Source organism: Leucopleurus acutus (assembly GCF_964270905.1).
Source record: "Leucopleurus acutus genome assembly, chromosome: 14".
NCBI classification, from domain to species: domain Eukaryota; kingdom Metazoa; phylum Chordata; class Mammalia; order Artiodactyla; family Delphinidae; genus Leucopleurus; species Leucopleurus acutus.
In genome coordinates, this window is record NC_139156.1 from 25,033,173 (window position 1) to 25,051,748 (window position 18,576).

The window sequence follows — 18,576 nt, forward strand, 5'->3', positions numbered from 1 at the left end:
CTCTCTGTACTCTCCGCTCAATTTTGCTGTGAACTTAAAACTTCTCTTTAAAAAGTCTGTTAAAGAAAAGAAAACAACTTATACAGAGCTACAGTAATCAAGATGGCATCCTACAGACCTAGGATAGACATATAGATCAAAGGAATAGAATTGAGAGTCCAGGAATAAACCTGTACATTTATCCTGAACTGGTTTTCTGCAAGGGCACCAAGACCATTCAAAGGGAAGGATTCCTCCTCTTGTGGGCAATGAGATGAACATGTACAAAAAGGTTTCAAAAGAGTATGTGAAATACTGAAATAAGGATACCAACCAGGAGTGCTGTTGGAATTCCAAGAGAGGTGGTGTGACCTTAGGCTGGGATAGTCAAAGGCTTCCCAGAGTAGATGTCGCCTGATAAGGCCATCAAAGAAGAAAGGGAATGGGGAAGTACATTTCAGACCACAAAGGATGAGAACTTTAAGAAAAGTCACACGTATCGTTATTGTCCCTCTCTGTTTCCGTGATTCTCCCTGCTGTGTCCCCGCATCTAACACAGGGCCTGGTGAGCCCTAAGTCAGTAGGATGGACAAACCAATTCTGAGGTTTCCCGTGATCTCTCAGAGTTCTCAGGGAGATGGAGTGACCTTGCCTCTTTGTAAGGGGAATCTCTAGATCAGGGAACCCACCAGCCTCTTGTAGTAACTAACGTTCCCTTTGTTCCTGAGCTGGAAATGGTCACAAGCATTGGGGCCCCAAAACTGGAGTTGCTGGGAACTCCACCCTCTCAGAAGGGCGAGGAGTCGGCCTCTTGGGTTACAGATGTGCCCCAGCTGGGCCCGGGGTCCACCCTTCTCTCTCCCCAGTGTTTATTGCTGCTCAGCCCTGCCCATGAAGAGCTGCTGAATCAGCTTTCTCTGGCTGGGGCCAGCTCTTGAAGCCGAGCTGTCCTGTATCTCTCGCACTATCCACCCCTTAGATAAACAGCCTGGCGTCCTCCACACGCTGCAGAGTTCTGACGTGCTTGCCGAGGGCTCCCTTAGCCAAATGCCTCGCACTCTAAGAAGGACCCTGGCAACGGGCCCTGCTTTTCCTCCAGCCCGACTCAGGCCCTTGCTGGAGTGACAGGAGAATCCACTTCCTGCCCGAAAATGTGGCTGCAGCAGAATTCTCTGCGGGGCAGAGCTTCCTTCCTCACTGCCCACACACCCAGGCTTCCTCCTCAGGGAAGGTCTGGGCAGCCTCTTCATCAGACAGCTTCCCTCAGCCTTTCATGTGACTTTTCTCTATCAGACCCAGTCCTGCAAATTAGGCGCCCACCAGGTTACAGAACCCACTTCGCGGCCTGCCCGGCCCCCCAGGTGGGGTGACATTTGGACTGTGTGTCACACGTGGCCGCACGGGTTTATCCCACCGCCCACCACTCTGCCATACTGCGCACGGGCCACTTCGCTGAATGGGGCAGATTTGCGAGCCCTGCCGACTGAGTAAACTCAGCTGGCCGCCTGTATTTGGGAGCCAGGGGATTGGCTTTTCTTGAAATGTCACCTGTGGGCAGAGAAAATGTCACCAACATCTGGTTAGCAGTGCATCGTCTTCCTGTGGCCAGTGGGCCCTGGAGATAACAGGGAGGACAGATGCCTCCCTGTTATCTAGTGGGGGGATCAGGTGACAGGTGTGCTAAGAGCAGCACCTGAAGGCTCAGGGTGGAGGGTGGCAGGTCAGCTGGGCGCTCACGGCTCTGGAGAGAGCCCGTTGACCCAGTACTTTTAGCAGATGGGCTTGTCGTGGCCTCAGGGGGCCCAGACTAAGGCAGAGGTGGGGGAAGAGGAATATCTGTTACAGAAGGAGGAGGTGGGAGACAGCCCAGCTGCAAAGCATCCTCAAAAGGCCTTTTGAGGAAAAACTCAAATCCGCAGGGCTATCAGATGACCCTTGCCTTCCAGGAGGCACGTGAACCCACGGAGAGGTTCAGACTGCTCTTGGCAGGGAAGGTACAGGGAACGTGACCGTCGCTCCGCCAAGACAGAGCTAGCTTCACCTCCTACAGGAAGTCTTCCCTGACCTCTCCCTTCAGCTCCCACAGAATCCCTTACATATAGCCTCACCATTCCCCGCCACTCCAAAACTTGCTTGTCAGTCTCTAGCACCAAAACAAAGCTTCACAGACTTCTGGGTAGGGCCCAGGAAACTGCATTTTTAACAAACACCTCCCCTCCCCCAAGGTGTCAGGTATGGGCAGACTTAAAACTACATTTTGAGAACCATCTTGCTCTAGAGCAGCCTGTCCAATAGAAATATAATATGAACCATATATATAATTTAAATTCTTCTAGTAGCTACATAAAAACATAAAACAGGTGAAATTAAAGTATTTTTACTTAACCTGATATATCCAAAATATTATCATTCCAACATACAATCAATACAAAAATTGTTAATGAGATATTTCACGTTTTTTGGTTTGTACTAAGTCTTCAACACCTGGTGCATATTTTAAACTTACAGCATGTCTCTGTCTGGACGGGCCACATTTCAGGTGCTTAATGGCCACATGTGGGTAGTGACTGCCATATGAGACAGCTCTAGGGCTTTGCTACTGTGGTCCATAGACCAGCAGCTTAAATTATTTCTAGCCCCTAACAGAGGGCTGGCATCTAGAAGGCACATAGCAAATGTTTTGGGAGGAAAGGAAGGACTGCATGAATCTTACGTGCCCCTGTCCACTTCTCTGGGCACCACCATCCCTATGCACTGTTAGTGAGAATCTCAGAATCTTATGTCTGAAAAGGAATTCAAGAGTCAGAGAACAAATGTATGTCAGAGCTGATAAGAAACTTAAAGTTTCTTTTTTTTTATAACTTTTTTTTAAAAGGCTTACCATTTATTTATATATATATTATATATATATATTTTTTGGCTGAGTCGGGTCTTAGTTGTGGCACACGGGGTCTTCGTTGAGGCATGCGGGATCTGTCATTGCAGCACACGGGCTCTTCATTGTGGCACGCGGGCTTCTCTTTAGTTGTGGTGGACGAGTTCTTTTCTCTCTAGCTGTGGTGCACGCGCTCCATGGCTCACGGGCTCTGTAGTTTGCAGCACGCGGGCTCTCGTTGAGGCAGGCAAGTTCAGTAGTTGTGGCGCGTGGGCTCGGTAGTTGTGGCACGCGGGCTTATTTGCCCTGCAGCATGTGGGATCTTAGTTCCCCGACCAGGGATCAAACCCACGTCCCCTGCATTGGAAGGTGGATTCTTTACCACTGGACCACCAGGGAAACCCCAGAAACTTAAAGTTTCTGTAGCCTAACTCCTGCCAGCCCCAAAGAGATAGGGCAATTTGGGTAAGTCCGTCAGCTTGCAGGGCACAGCAAGCCACTTGCTTTCAGGAGAAAAGAGATCTGATGAGGGCAAATCACTCTACACGGGGCATGAGCTGGGCCTGCCTTTCTCCTCATCATCTCTGTGTTCTTCTTCAGAAATCCTGTGAAGCTGCTCTTCCAAGGCCTCAGGCCTGGCCTTCAACGTATTAGTTATATCCATGTATTTATCTTCAATCTTCTTCCAGAAAAGATTTAAGGCACCTATAAATTTGCATAGGTTTCAATGAGATGAAACAAAAAATAGAAAAAATGTTAAGAAAGGTTCATAGGTACATGGAAAGGGTGTTCACACTGATATTACATGTAGTAGCGAATATCCAACAGTAGAGATTAGGTAAATCAGCCATGACCCACTCCAACCTTGAAACGTTCTGCCTCACAATTAAGAACGCTGATATGGATCAGTGGCTGTTCATTGACCACAGAAGGAACTAAATCTTTGGGGGATGACATACAAGGCTCCCCACAATTCACCCCAACCCACCGTTGTAGCTTGGTCTTCCACAGGTTCCCCCAACTCTCCACACTGAAGCTCTTATGTTTCCTAAGCAGGAGAACATCTCACATATTTGTGATTTGATATAAGCAGTTCTTGAGCTTCAAATGCTTTCTTCATCCAGTCTCCTGGTGAATTCATATCCATTCCTTAAAATCGACTTCAAGTGTCACCTCCTCTGTGAAGTCTGCCCAGGTATTCTCAGGCAGAGTTGGACATTCACCTTGCCCAGAACTCCCTGCTAGTTTGGCATCTATCATAGGTCATTAGTATTACTTGTTCATGACTCTGCCTCCTGCCTCAGTTCGTGACTACCCCAGGGGCAATGGCTCTGCCTAATTCATCTTTCATTCCGTTTGGGATGAGATGTGGGACAGGAAGCAAATGTTCCTTGAATGAATGGGTAATGAACTAATGAACAGACCCCTCTTGTGGCACCTATCACTTTCTACCTTGTATTGTCTTTGGATACCTCATCTCTGTTCCTGGATTGACAAATCTTCCAGGACAAGAACAATGTGATCCATTTTTGCATCCTCTACCACAGCCTGCCCTAATGCCTACTGTTTGAATAAACGAGCAAAACTCTAGTTAAAAAAAAAAGAAAGAAACAGTGCCGATATGGAAGTAGTCACTGACGTGGAACGATGTCATTACACACTGTAATGAGAGTACTTGATGAGCTTATTTTATCTACATGCATGTAAGAACATCTGGAAAAGATATATATCCCAAATATTAATGCTTCTTTTTCAGGGGGAAGGATTATAAGTGATTCTTGCTCTCCTTTTGACCACCTACTGCTTCTGTAATTTCTAGTTTTTCCCCTCAATGAACATGAATTACTTATGTAATATAGAAATAAAATTTACAGAATAGAATATGGGTGAGGAAAATGGGGAGAGGAGAAAATAAGAGTTTTACTGCATGTAGAATTTATTTGAAAATCTATTGATTAAAAAAAATCCTGGGCTTCCCTGGTGGTGCAGTGGTTGAGAGTCCGCCTGCTGATGCAGGGGACACGGATTCATGCCCCGGTCCGGGAAGATCCCACATGCCGCAGAGCAGCTGGGATCGTGAGCCATGGCTGCTGAGCCTGCGCGTCCGGAGCCTGTGCTCCTCAACGGGAAAGGCCACAACAGTGAGAGGCCCGTGTACCGCAAAAAAAAAAAAAAAAAAAAAAAAAAAAAAAAATCCTAAGTACAGGTTTATAGTGTTATGGCCCATTGTCCATATTTACACATAGCAGGCAATTATTAAAGGTTGGAGAGGTGGACTTATAACATTGGGGTTTGAAAACTCATGAGCCAGCTTTTGTTAAATCTTAGACTGTGTTCAGGGAAGTGAAAATTAATAACAGTGCAGTCACTGTCTTGTTTTGAATGGAATCTGACAATGACCCGCCCTGCACGTGTGGGCTGTAAATAGCTTGGGTGTGTTGGATCTTGATTGCGCAAGAGAGGATCCTAAAATCATGCTGTAGAGCTGGGTGAGTGCGTGGGTAGATGGGAATATGCACACGTGTGCACACGTACATACACTACACGTGTCAATCTAGCATAGGACCACATTGCACCACCTCCAAGGCAGCACTTTGGTCCAAGCCAATACATAGGCTTCTGACTGGTGTCCCTGCTTCCTCGCTGTGGCCCAGTCACTTCCCTGTAGCTCGAGCCATCCTCTCCATGCTCCGGGCCCCACCTGGATCTCAGTGCCTATACCTCGACTCCAGCCTCCACCCCACTGGCCCTTCCCCTGCCCGGAACGTTCTCCCCCTCCGCTGTGGCTCGCTTCCTCACCTCCTGCCCGTCTCTGCCGAATTGCCATTGATTTGTGAGGCCTTCCACACCACTCTGTATAAAATAACTGTTCCTTCCTGTTCTGCCCCACCACCTTATCCTACTTCATTTTTCTTCATAGCATGTATCCCCCCAACACAGTACATATTTGTTTACTGTGTGTCTCCCCCCAACTAGAATGTAAACTCCCTGAGGGCAGGGACTTCGCCTCTTCTCTTTACTGCTATTTTCTTAGTGCTCAGTAGACGCTCGATAAGTGTTAATTAATATTCAGAAGAAGGAATGGACTGCAGATGTCATGTGAAGGATCTTCCTCATTTTACTGAGGAGGCGCCTGAAGCCCAACTGAGAAAGCTTGCAGCCCGGCCCAGGGTCACACAGCTGGGCCCGCGGGGCTAGATCCCACTCTCCATTCTGCTCCACCTCCTGCCCGCCCACTCCTTGGAAGGGAGGCTAACCGCACACACGCACAGGGGCTGTGGCTTCGTCCATCCTGTCTCCTGTGTGTTTTTCCAGTTTATACAGAATTTCAGCCCAGAATAGCAGAAGAAAAAACAGCTGTTCTTCCAGAACCCTGGAAACTCTTCCAATGGGTCTGTCCCTGGAAAAACAGCAGCGATTCTCAGGGTGGGAATGTAGGAGACGGAGGAGGGGGTCTTCCAGCAGTTGGGGGCAGTGGGCTGGATTTGGTTTTGCAATTAAAATAACATCTGGGTCTGTTTCCGCAGAGCGGTTCTGGAAGGTGGGTGGTCTGTCTGAAGCATCAGGTGGGGCCTTCCCCATCCTGGCCCCGGGGGGTATTAGGATGGCGGGTGACTGAAGGGCTCACCCAGCATATGACGTATGAAAACAACTGGGTCCGGAGAAGTCTCTGGAAACCCCATCTGCAGCCTGGCCTGAAATCTTGCTGGTCCCTACCCTGGCCTCACTCCGGGTCACGTCTGGACACCTCCCTCTACACCCTCCGGCCTCCTTGAGATTGTTCAGACTCCCCCTTTGATGTGTAGAGAGCTCTGGCATCCTCCCACTCATGCCCCATGTGGTTTGTTAATTGTCTGTGAAATGAGGGATTTGAGGCATTGCTCATCCCTGTGAGGACAGTGGGGCCCTGGAGCAGTGGAGCGGAGTGGGGAAGGGACCGTTCCAGTCGTCTGAATCCTGTTCCTCTGTCTGGCTCCTCAGATGCAGCTTTTGGATAAGTTTCCCATCGAAGGTGGCCAGAAGGACCCCAAGCAGAGAATCATCCCCTTCCTCCCAGGTAAGCTTTTCATGGCCTCTCTAATGGGATGGGGGACACCCTGAAGAGGGACATTCTGTAGGCCAAGAAAAGGCTGACTACTACACCAGAAATTCTGGGCCAGGTGGGCCTAGCAATCTGCGTGTTACCAACCCCCAGGGGATCGGAAGCCCCTGATTTTGAAGGCCATTATCTTCATAGGGGCCTCTCCCACCACTCCAGGGCCACCTCTGCTCACCCCGGGCTGTGTAGCGTAGGAGGAGTTTCTCAGGCTCTGGGACTTTGGTTTCCTTTTTACAAAAAGCATGGAGAGATCAAGTTCTCCTATGAAAGGATGAAAAGCTGCAGGCTGAACTCTTTCCACTGGCTACCATTGTAATCACAGGTAACCTTAAATCAAGCACACTTCCCCTCTCAACCTGCTCGAGTCCTCCTGGCACCATTATCCAGCTGAGGCTCTGACAGCTTAGGTAACATGGCCTGTGACTTGGCAGAGTTAGGATTTGAAGCCGGGTCTGTCTGGTCATAAAGGCCATTAACCATCACACCATTCTGGAACATGTTTAAGGCAATTGATTATGTTGTGGAATCTAGAGGGCATCTCCTCAGGTGTGTCATAACCTGCTCTTACTGTGACGTCTTCAATCGGTGTTGGAATTTATAGCTTACAAAGTGCTTTTTACTTTGTGATCGTATACAGATCTCCACACTGAGGCATGCCTTATGCTTTCTGCTTGAGGGATAAAGATGTTGCGGTTCAGAGATGTTAAGTAACTGCCCACAAAAGTGGCAGAGCCGAGGTGTGAACTTGGTCTCCTGCTCCAAACTGGGCTCTTTGCCCTGACCCGTGGGGGCGGTGCTGCTTCCTGGGTCTCCGCATCCCCTACCTGTCCCCAGGCTAGTGAGTTGGGCTGGTTCCCAGGGGACCCTCCCTCACAGTGGTCTTCACCCTCCATTCCTGCTGGGCCTGGACCTCCCCGGACATCAGCTATCAGTGGGACCATCGCGAGAAGCAGGTCTGCATCCCATTAATCCCTGGCATGCAGCCAGCGCATGGTTAATACCTGCTTGTTGACTTGCAAACCTACCTACGGGCAGCCCCCCCAGAGAGTGGCTCTTCTCTGAAGGTACTCCTCGTGCACCCCCATCCTCAAAAACAGTGAAAGACAAGAGAAGGCATTGCCGCCTGCCCTCCGACTCTTATGCTAAAGTTGGAGAGAATCAATTTAGCTACAAAGAACTTCTAAATCCTCCAGTTCAGATAAGACCAGAATGAGTCAGTGGGGGTGTAGGGAATCTCGGCCCCGGACCCCTTCCATGGAGGCAGAGGACTGCCTCTCTGTTCCTGGCCTAGGAGTTAACGTGGGGGACTTTTGCACCCCTGCCTGGCTTTCTGCTGAGTCTCAAGGGAATTTGGAACGACCAACACGCAGGTTTGTAATGACCTTAGATGTTGCTCCAGTACAGTCCAGGTGGTCCTCCACCAAGGACCCGGGAGCCCAGCTAGGATGCTGTGGACACAAGTGTCCGAGAGCCAAGGATGTCAGTGCCCGGCCCTGGTGCCGGGTGGACTCGGCCTCGGGGTGTGAAGGCTGCCTGTCGCTCTAAAAGAACCAGCTTTTCCCCCATTCGTGGCCAGCGCTCCAGGGAGAGACTGCCTCACTATCATTCACTCAGTGGGTGTCTATGAGGGGCTCAGCCTGTGCCAGGCCCAGGAATAAGTGCCCAGGGCCGGGGAATGTGGTGGCCTGGAGAGTCCAGGGAGATCTGGATTTGTTTCCTTCATCTAAAGGAACCCTTGGGCTAGTGAGAGAGACAAGACCTACTGCCTAATCAGAGAAGCTCTTAAGGCAAGATGTGACCTTCTCCACCACTGTGAAGTTCCAATTTTGATGGAGAAGGAGCTCATTGTGAGCCCGAGGCAGCAAAAGCCTCCTGAGTGAGGGGGACCTGGAGCTGACCTCGAAAGATGGGTGGGGTTGGGTGGGGTGAAGTGCAAGGCTCATGTCCTGCTGCTACCACAGTCCAAAGTCCCACGAGTCATACTGTATGGCTTCACCCCGGAAACTCTGACTCTGTTGGTTACCAATTGTATTGCCTTCTCTGTGCCTCAGTTTTCTCATCTGGAAAATAAGAATGAAAACATATCTGCTTCATGAGGCAGGATTGAGACCTCTCTGAACTTCAGTCTCCTCTTCTAGAATTGTGGTGGGGATTAAGAGAGTTCATGTAAAGTGCTGTGCACAGTGCCTGTTCCATAGTAAAAGCTGAATAAATGGCAGGTGTTAATAAAGAAGGTGCCGCCCCACCCTGCCATCCCTAACTCCTGGGAAAAGCCACAGGACCTTGCCCCCATAGAGACGTGACCTGTGCATAGTGGGTGATATTGTCTAGAGGACTGCCCCCCCTCCAGTCCCATCCTAAAGGAGGTTTCCTTTTCCCCTGCTTTTCTGTGTTTCTCCCCTTCCTTCAGTGGGGCTCTCTCTCCAAAGCTTCCCTTTTGCTCACTTGCTCTCCAAGACTTCGGAATGGACATCGCTGGCCATCTGGAATCCTACCCTGAGACTCCCAGGCCCTGTTCCTGGCTTTCCCCTCACCCACTAGGAAATACCAAACCCTTTCATACTTTACTCAGTCCTTAGCTTGGACAAGAAGGAAAAAGATGGAAGAAAAACAACCCAATATAAGCAGAACCAAGCAAGCAAGGGCTGAGCGGGCATGAGGGTTCCCAAGCCATCCCACAGCCCTGAATCAAAGGGGCTCCCCCGGGGGGGAGGGTTTCAGAGAAGGGCAGTGATGAACGTTGCCTGTCTTAGGTCGAGTTCCGAAAAGCAGAGCCTGAGACGAGGATTCTTAGGCAAGTTGACTTTTGAGGGCTGCTTTCCAGTGAACATCCTGGGGCAGTGAGGGAAGCAACACAGGGAAGGGGAAGACACTGGGCCGAGATGTGGGTTCAGCGTAGTCTGTCCTCAGCCTGACCCCATGAGGAGCTCTGGAGGGCGGACGGCACCACAGAGTTGTCCCGTCTTAGGGGACAACTTTTATACTCCCCATAGCAGTATGATCTGTGAGCAGCCCCCTCTCCCAGAAGTGTGAAATATGGGCAGGTGCTCCTGAGGGCCGAGGGCGTGTCCCTGGAGAAGGGGCAGCTGTGAGCCCTTAGTAGCCGACACGCACAGAGCGCGGGGTGGGGGCATCCAGACAGGGCACCTACAGGTACACTGCATTACCTGACACCAGCTTGAGTCTCTGTCTCCACCTCCCTGCCTTTGGAGAGCTGTCTGCAGGCACCTGCTGGTTCCCCCAGGCTAAGCCCTGGCAGCAGTGACTTTGGCAGAACCTCAGAGAGCTCAAAGGCACTGAGGTAATCCAGCAGCCTTTGCTCCTGCAACCCGGGGAGGTTAGCAGCCAGCCTCAGGAACAGCTCTGCCAGCACTTTGCCTGGCCGGGAATTGCGGAGCAAGGGAAACCGAAGGGGAGGAAGCGGAGAGCGCCTGTTGTCTCCAGAGGAGCCTCGGTGTTAGCTTTGGAGGTGACGGGACGTGATGTGCATTTCTGCAGCCCGGGCGTGGGGTCTGGGGGTGTCTTCGGAGCGTTAGGCCAGCAGCTTTGCTTTGGCTCACCTGGCTGCAGGCTCCTGGTTGGGAACTCATGGACGTCTAGCTGGTGGAAATGACAGAGAAAGCAGAGGAGCTGAGAGAAGAGAGGGAATCTGAGGCTCGCCTGCTTACACGCTTGCTCATCTGACAGAGTCCTGACTGTCTTCATTTAATTATGAATCTAAAAAGATTGGTTATTTGATTTAAGTCACAGTCGTTTTTTAAACTTTACTTTGAAATAATTATAGATTCATAGGATGTTGCAAAACTCCTAGGCACTCTATATTCCTCCCCTCCAATTCCACTACCAAAGTACAGGGTAGGTGGCATTATTCCCAATTTAAAGCCAGGTCAAATCACTTTCCACCATCATGTAGCCACTGAGCTGTGTACCCATTGCCCAGCTTCCCCCAGTGGTGATACCTTATGTAACAACCATACCTTATCAAACCCAGGAAATTGATATTGGCACAACTCAGTTACCTACAATTACAGACCCAAGTAATTGATTTTTTTGGTAAGGAGGTAGAGAGGGCCAGTAAGCAAGCATGCCAGCTGGTCTTTAGGAAGGAGACGGTAGTTTGACCATAGTCCCTGAGAAGTTCCACTCCCGGGCCTGACCGCTTGGCATTCCCACCTCCAACAGAAAAGCAGGGGTGAAGCTTGTTTTACATTAAGGCTTATTCCTGAAAACTTCCATGAAATTTTGCTCTTTGGGACAAATCACGTCATCTTTTAGGTGTCCTAAATGCTATTCTTTTTTAAAGAGGTACATGAGAAGTCCTTTTGCATAGTAGAGCATTCTTTTTTTTTAAGTAATTCTTTTTTTGGTTTATGTATATTTTCATAACTGGGGGCTTCTTCTGAGTTTGCTGGAAACAGGGCAGACCCGGAGCTCAGAGATTGGGCAGTGGTGTTGACCCCAGTGGGAGCACAGCTAGTCCACCGACTGGGAAAGATCTGAGATTTTACACTATTTGCAAGCCAGTTAAGTTAGCTTACTCCAGTTTCGTGGATGCCAGCTGAAAACACGAGACCCCTGGGTCAAAGACAAAAGACTTCATGATGGCATAGCAAGAAACATGAGTATTGCCTCCAAGTCCCATAGGGCATGACCCCATGGGCCCAGAGCAATGCCTGCACATGCAGAGGGTTGCATTATAGGAGAGGAACCAGATCTTCAGGAGCCCACGTCTTTTATAATGGGCGGTAAGCAAACCTACCCCTTTTGCTCTGGAGAGAGACTATCCCAGTCTCCCAAGGCTCTATGCAAACCTGCTGTTTGCTCCAGAGCAAGGGCTCCCTGCCCCTGTCTTCTAAAGCTGTTTGCTATACAAACACCTTTGAAAAGATAATTCAGGACAAAAGGCGGTGAGTGCTTTGTTGACAAGACATGCAGAAATGCAAGAGAGCCAGAGAGACTTGTCTTACAACAAGTGTATCTGGTGCTTTTTGGGGTCTCCTGCTTTTGGGAGAGGTGGACAGAAGTGAAGTCTTTAGGACACTGGGCCAAGCATGATGGGGTCAGCAGCCTCTCAGGGCAGCCTACTGTTTACATGGAACTTTCTGCCTTGTTTTAGAAGACTGTTGTGGAAAATCCATCTCCTGTCGCCCATCCTGGGATTGGAGTAGATTTCCTGTATATCTTGACTTTGCCAGCCCAAGGAGGCTCCCTGGGAGGAAATGGTCATTACAGAGTGAAGAAGAGTGTGTAGCTGCTGATGTAAAAAGCAAACCACTGCGACCAGGGACCAAAGGGCTTCAGAAGCCAGGCAGCGGAGCAGAAAGAGGTGGACTCACTTGGCAAAGGCTGCGCGAGGTCTCCTCCCACTCGCAAGGCATCTGTGTCTCTGTGCTGACTGGTACTGTGCCTCTGAGCTTCCAGAAAGCCCCTTCAGCCTAATAGCAGTCAGTCCCACCCACAGGTATACATACTCCTGGGTTGGTGAGGCTCGGAGAAGCTAGATTGCTTAGGAAGAAAAGTGAACCTATCACCTTAATCTAAGAGGTGCAGCCAGCTTGCAGGCAGCCTCGTGACCTCACAGGCTTAGAGGGGTGTATTTTTAGAAAGCAAGCATGCTTCGTTCTTTGGTACCAGCTCACCAGTTTACATACCGGCCCCTTAGTGGAGAGTCAGTCTGGAGCCCCAGCGCAGGAGGGTGCTGGGTGAATTGCAAGCACGGTCTCCAGGTCCTTCCTCTCTCTGCCCCCCAGAGCCCTGTGCAGCAGATCCGGTGTTTGTTCCAGCACAGAAGGAAGCAGTGGGGGAGGGATGTCTTTAGCTAGAGCTGGTCCATGGTGTCGGGGAGAGCTGGCCCTCTCCCTGGGCTGTAGGCAGTTCTGCTTGTCCCCACCAGGCCTGAGAAAGCCCTCCCCAAAGTGCCCGGGAGGCCATAAGGGAATCAGTGGCTCAGAGATGCTGGCAGGTGCTACAGTCCCCAAGGGAGAGGACCTGAGAGGTTTCTGAGCCCCACTGATGACCTGGGATGGCAAGAAAAGGCAAACCTACCTACGTGATGAAAGAGAAAAAATAGGGTCTGCTGGTAATGCCAGGGTTTTCAAAAGATCAACAAGATTATAGGCCTGAGAGGTACCGTGTGCTGTTTTAAAGGCAACTTGCCTGTAACCTCCTCTGGAAGTGCTAGGTCTTCTCTTGCTGTAATTACTGCCCCCACCTCCCCAAATCATTCTCTCACTCTGTAATCTGGGGCGGGTGGTTCCCAGGGCCTGTTCTTGGCATCCGGTTCTGAACGCTACATGGGAGAGCTGCATGTGTTCGTGCCTGCCGCGGGTATTAATTGAGCACCTACTACACGCCAGGCCCAGCTGTAGGCACTGGTGATGTAGCTGAGAACAAGGTAATCTGGGCCACTCTTCTCAGGAAGTTCACCTTCCAGTGGGGGAGTCAGGAAGCACACGAACAAGTAAGCAATTTCCAATAGTGCTAAGTGCCAGAAAGAAAAATAGCCAGGTCTTGTGGCTGGGGCATCTGAGATTAGGTGGCCCAAAAAGGCCGCTTTACAGAGGTGACACCTGAACTGAGCCAGGCGTGGGCAGATCAGCGCTCGGGGTGCCAGGCTGAGGAGCCAGCCAGCTAAGTGTGACTGAGCATGGACGTTTAAGAACAGCAAGAAGTGTGTGAAGCAGGTGGGGAGTGTAGGGGGTGAGTGGCCACAGCGAGCCGGGCAGACAGGAGTTGTGGAACCATGGAACTCCAAAGCATGTCTTCTGTGGCAAAGAGACGGCTCCACACGCGTGTGTAAGGTGTGCCACTCAGCCCAGTCATGGGCATCGGGGGTCGGTTTCCTCGTCTGCCAAATGGGTTAATCATGGTCTGGGACGGTGGTCCAAGCGTGTTACGCCTACAATGCGCTGTGTGAACTGCAAAGGGAGAGACGCCAGTGCTGCAAGCCTGGTGGCTCGGCTGCAGGGCACGTGGGTTTCCTTTGCGCTGCCCTGTGCCTGCCCGCCCTCTCTGTGCTGAGGCTGCTCCACAGTTCAGCCCTGACTGCACTTCCTGCTGCCCCTTCCTTCCCTGTGGTAACTTGCGAAGCTGCAGGAAGATTCTGTCTGAAGGGCTGATGATCCAGATGGTTGATTGGGGCTGAAAGATGGGAGGAAGCTGAGCGCCCCTGGACCCGACGCCGTGGTAGCAGAGCAGGGTCACGAGCTTTGCAGCTCTCGGCTCCAGAGCTGCCGGGTCTCGCTGGGAAGAAGGAGCTTTGCTGGAGGCGGCCACTCAAGGGCCCCTTTTACTTTTGAAAGTCAGTGTGGATCAGGCCCCCTAGTCCTTCCCCCGTGTCATCCCCCGAGTTCAAGACCAGGGAAAGAGTCAGGTCACTTCGTGACCACATGCTATGTGCCTTCATTGTCCAGAGATAATTCTAGAAGGGAATCAGCTTCCTGCACGCCCACCCCAAACCCTCAGCCCCGAATGAAGTGTATCCTGGGGTATCTTCCACAAGAAGCCTCTGATCTAAGCAGAAATGTGTTCTTTTCATGGTCTCAGTCAATCTGCCTAATTTAATGTGCAGAAAAATGTGCCCTGGATGGGGAGCCAGGATGCTGGATTCCAGCGTAACTCTTGCTAATCACTGTGGCACGGCATTGCATACGTTAAACTAGAGTTCCATAGAGCAACCAGGGATCTTCTTGCACATTGGCAAAGTCACCAGAGGCCAGTGATTTCGAGTCTCTGTGACATTCCTGATCTCCCCTATGCTCTGTCCCCTGGAAATAAGTTGTTTGCTTACCTGATGCCCAAACATCCTTTTTCAGGGTCAAGTCCTTTCACTCCTGCTTCGCGGGCACTCAGGTGTGCCCCAGGAGTGGCACTGTCAGTAAATTCACACTCAGGTGTGGATTACTGTCAGGTCAGTTACCTGAGCTCAGGTGTGATAGAGGTGAGACAGCAAGAGGGCAGCTGGGAGAAGGAAGCAGGGGCTGGGCCCCTGGGGGCACCTTGAGAAGCCTGGTCGATGAGGCTGTGTGAGCTTCCAGCATGGCTGCCACACAGGACCAGGCCGTGCCATTGTCACGGGCCAAGCTGAGGGGTGAGGATTCATCCTAGGCGTGGCGAGAGGTTTCTGAAGGTTTCAGGCCGAGGCCCCGTGATCGGATTTCTGTTTCTAAAGGATCCCTCAGCTGAGCTTGTGGGATACACTGGAAGGGAAAGGGAGCAAGCCTGGGGTAGGGAGCCCCATGGAGGCTGGACAGGGCATGACAAGAGAGGAGGGTGGCTTGACCCGGGCTGGGCAATGGTGTGGAGGGAACTAGATCTGAGATGTATTTTAGAGGAACAGCCAGGAGGCCTCACTGATGGATTGGAGCTGGGGGTGAGGGAGGGGTTGAGAATGACAATGCCCAGGTTCTGTGGGGGGCAGCCCTGCCCGAGATGCGGACCCAGTTTTCCCAGGACCTTTCCCCTAACTCCAGCCTTGGACTTCGCCCTGGGGGTGAAAGGAAACTTCCTCCCTCCTCCCTGAGGTGCTGAAGCCTTTGGCACATATGAAAGATGCTTTGTGGTGGGGAGTCCCGCCACCAGCCTCTCTCCCCAGGAGACTCCGGGCACTAGGCGCTCTGGCTTCTGGGTCCAGGGGGGTAGGAGGGGTGGCAGGGGTAGTGGTGGTGCAGGAAGAACACTGAGGTCCATTGAGAGGGAGCTCGGGGCCCCCCCTTCTTAGGAGGTAAGAGGTGCTGGTGGCAAATCTCCACAGTGTCCCTGGCCTGACCGCTCCACTGCTCTCCAAGGTCACCCCAACTGGACCCAGCCCAAGGACAGAGCCCCAAGCCAGAGCTCTTCCCTGGCGGGAACTGAGCTGACTCTTGGAGATGCCCCAGGCCCATATGAACTGATGCACCATTCATCCAGAGGCCGCCTGGCTTCGAGCAGTACAGTTGCTGTGAAAACACCTGAAAACACCTCCTCCCCCCTCACCTCCACAGCTCCAAGAACTGACATCCACCGAGGAGGCCCCAGGCTGCCAGGCCACTGGCCTGCAGACCACAGTGGGCCTGAGGGACTGGCACGGGCTGAAGGTGGAGTCTGTTCACCTGAATGCACCTTCGGAAGGCAGGGCTGGCAGCACTGGCCCCTCTCTACCCTTCAGGGGCAGGGAGTCAGGGAAAAGGGCTACGCTTCTGTTTCCCCACAGGCCAGAGCCCAAGGGCTGGATTTCCCCTTAGTGAGAACAAGCGGGGCAGATCTCAGGGAGAATTTCTAAAGCTGCATTGCCGAAGGAAGCTGTGTGACTCAGCTCTACCAGCCCCAGAGCATGGTGGTTCCAAACGCTGGCTTTGGGCTCAAACACCTCTGGGTTCACACCTGGGTGCTAATTGTCTGAAACTCTACTTTTTCCATGACAAAGGCAGTTAAGTGTTGCATTTCAACACTGGAGGCCTTAGAGTTTGATCCCACCTCAGCCTCTCAATAGCCTAGCGGTGTGACCCAAGGCCAGCCTTACTCAGCACCTCTGCACGTCCATCGTGACCCTCATCTGTGCAATACCCCCAGGGCTGTTGAGAGCATCAGATGAAATGTTATCTGTGAAGCACACAGCAAGCGCTCAATACTTGATGGTGATCTGGTGAATCTTAGTGCAGGGCTCCACACAAAAGGGTGAGCTGTCTCTCTGGGCTCCTTTCCAAGAGTGAGGCCTTGCAGGCAGTCTTGTGCATTTCAAGGTCTGCTGCTCAAAATGTAGCTCACAGATCAGCAGCACGAGCATCGTCTGAGAGCTTGTTAGAAATACAGTGTCTTGGCCCCCACCTCGGACCCGCTAAGTTACAGTCTGCATTTTAATGACACGCACAGGTGATTGGTACGTGCAGGAAAGCTTGAGAAGCACCGTTTTAAGGTCCATTGAAGCCCTTCAGTAGGCTGGCTGATTGCGTTCAGCACTTCCTGATTGTTTGATTACATTCAGGCCATTCACATAATATAAACCACTGAACCTGCGTCGGTAAGTCAATTTCTGACCTAAAGCAGAGGTGCATGGGAGACGAGGCTTCCCACAGGTAACCTGTGAGGGCCGGTTCCTTGGTCTCACATCCCTACACACACCTGACTTGCCTGCCTGTTTTGTGTGGGAGGGGTGTAAGTCACAGGACAGCCCTCTATCCCCCATCACCGCCTAACCAGGAGGATGCGCAGGCCCCAGCCACACTCCATCGTCAGCTGTAAGTCAGAACACTCTCCCCTCCCTTCCAAGACAGAATGAAGTTTGGGACCAAGGTGATTGCTAAGGTTGTTGTTTCAAAAGTCTGGAGATGAGAGAAACTGGTCTAGGAACCGCTGCTGGTTTTGCAGTTAACATGGCACGAGTGTGTCTAAACTCTGTGTGTCCAGTTGTGTTGTACTGTTAGGAGGGGAAAAGCCTTGGGTCTCTTTTAAGGAGTCTCCAGCAAAAAGGTAAAGACAAAAAAATAAACTGCGATTTTCAAGTAGTATCTTTTGCTCTTCTGTATAAAACAATTATTGCAGACCTAAGTTTCAAAACAAGCCAAAGGAAGAGAGTTGAGACGAGCCAGTGACTGGTAATTTGGTGCCTTCTCTGATTGGCAAGTTTTTTTTACTTCTCAGCTTCTTGTTTCTGATGTGGTAACTTTACCAGATTATTACCAACTTTAATAGCTGGTAATTGGTGAAGATGCCTTAAGTAGGACCTGTGTTGGCAGAGCCCTTCTCTTTCAATAGAAAGACTTGCTTTAGAAAAAGAGTTCACACATGAGCTGAGTGGTCCGGAGATACCTTATTGTTAAATTGGCTACAGGGGAAAAGTTGAAAACAGCTTCCTGAGAAACTGTGTGTGAGGCTTGGAACTTTTAACAGATTAAACAGTTATAAATGAAAGAAGATTTCTACTTAAGGATTATAGCTGCATTTATTAAGTACATACTTTAGCCAGATATTGTGAAAAGGGTTTCATGTGCTTATAGTAATCTCTTTTAATGTCAGCAACCACACTTTATAGATGAAGACTCAGGCTAGCAGGGGTATGCCACCTGCACCAGAGTGTTTGCATTTCTTTAAACTTTGTTTCAAGTTTCATGTTATGGTTTTTTTACTATGTCAATTAGAGGTTGGTCAATGTTGTCCTTTTACTGAAGTGTCATGTTCTGACAGTAAAGGTCTTATCTAGATGACAATATTTTCTCAGTTGCCTTTCACTTAACCAGCCACCTCGTGTTAGATGCTGGAATTGCAGGCATAGTGCCCAAAAGGAATGACTTGCCAGCTGGCTTTGTAAACACAAATTTCTAAACTAACCATGCAGTGACAATCATCACAGATACTGTTTCCTAAACCACAACAAGGGACTAAAAATAAGAAAGAAGTCCCACTTTACCTTTATTTCTCTGTGTGACCCTAAAACCAGGAAGTTTTCATTTGGGGCACCAGACAGAACCTTAGGGAACATCATGTGGTTTTACTTGTTCGTAAAGGGCAGGTGAGCGAGGAATTCTGAGCCTGCTTTACTGTCCCCAGTTTCTTTTGCTGTGCCCGACAGCTCTTCCAACATTGGGATGGTCTCCTGTGTATGGTAATAGATTTCCATTTATTCAGAAAGGAATCAGACCTGGCTTTA

General features: G+C 50.6%; 1 protein-coding gene across 4 annotated transcripts in view; it reads left to right on the forward strand.

The window, feature by feature from the left end:
- The window catches only part of SH3PXD2A (SH3 and PX domains 2A), a gene marked incomplete at both ends in the record, with an annotated part of 233,145 nt that overhangs the window by 80,927 nt on the left and 133,642 nt on the right, over positions 1 to 18,576 (forward strand). For all 4 annotated transcript variants that reach the window (XM_082855014.1, XM_082855016.1, XM_082855015.1 and 1 more), the window contains one exon: positions 6,836 to 6,911. In XM_082855014.1, the coding sequence (XP_082711140.1) occupies positions 6,836 to 6,911 (76 nt within the window). The remainder of the gene's footprint in view (positions 1 to 6,835; positions 6,912 to 18,576) is intronic.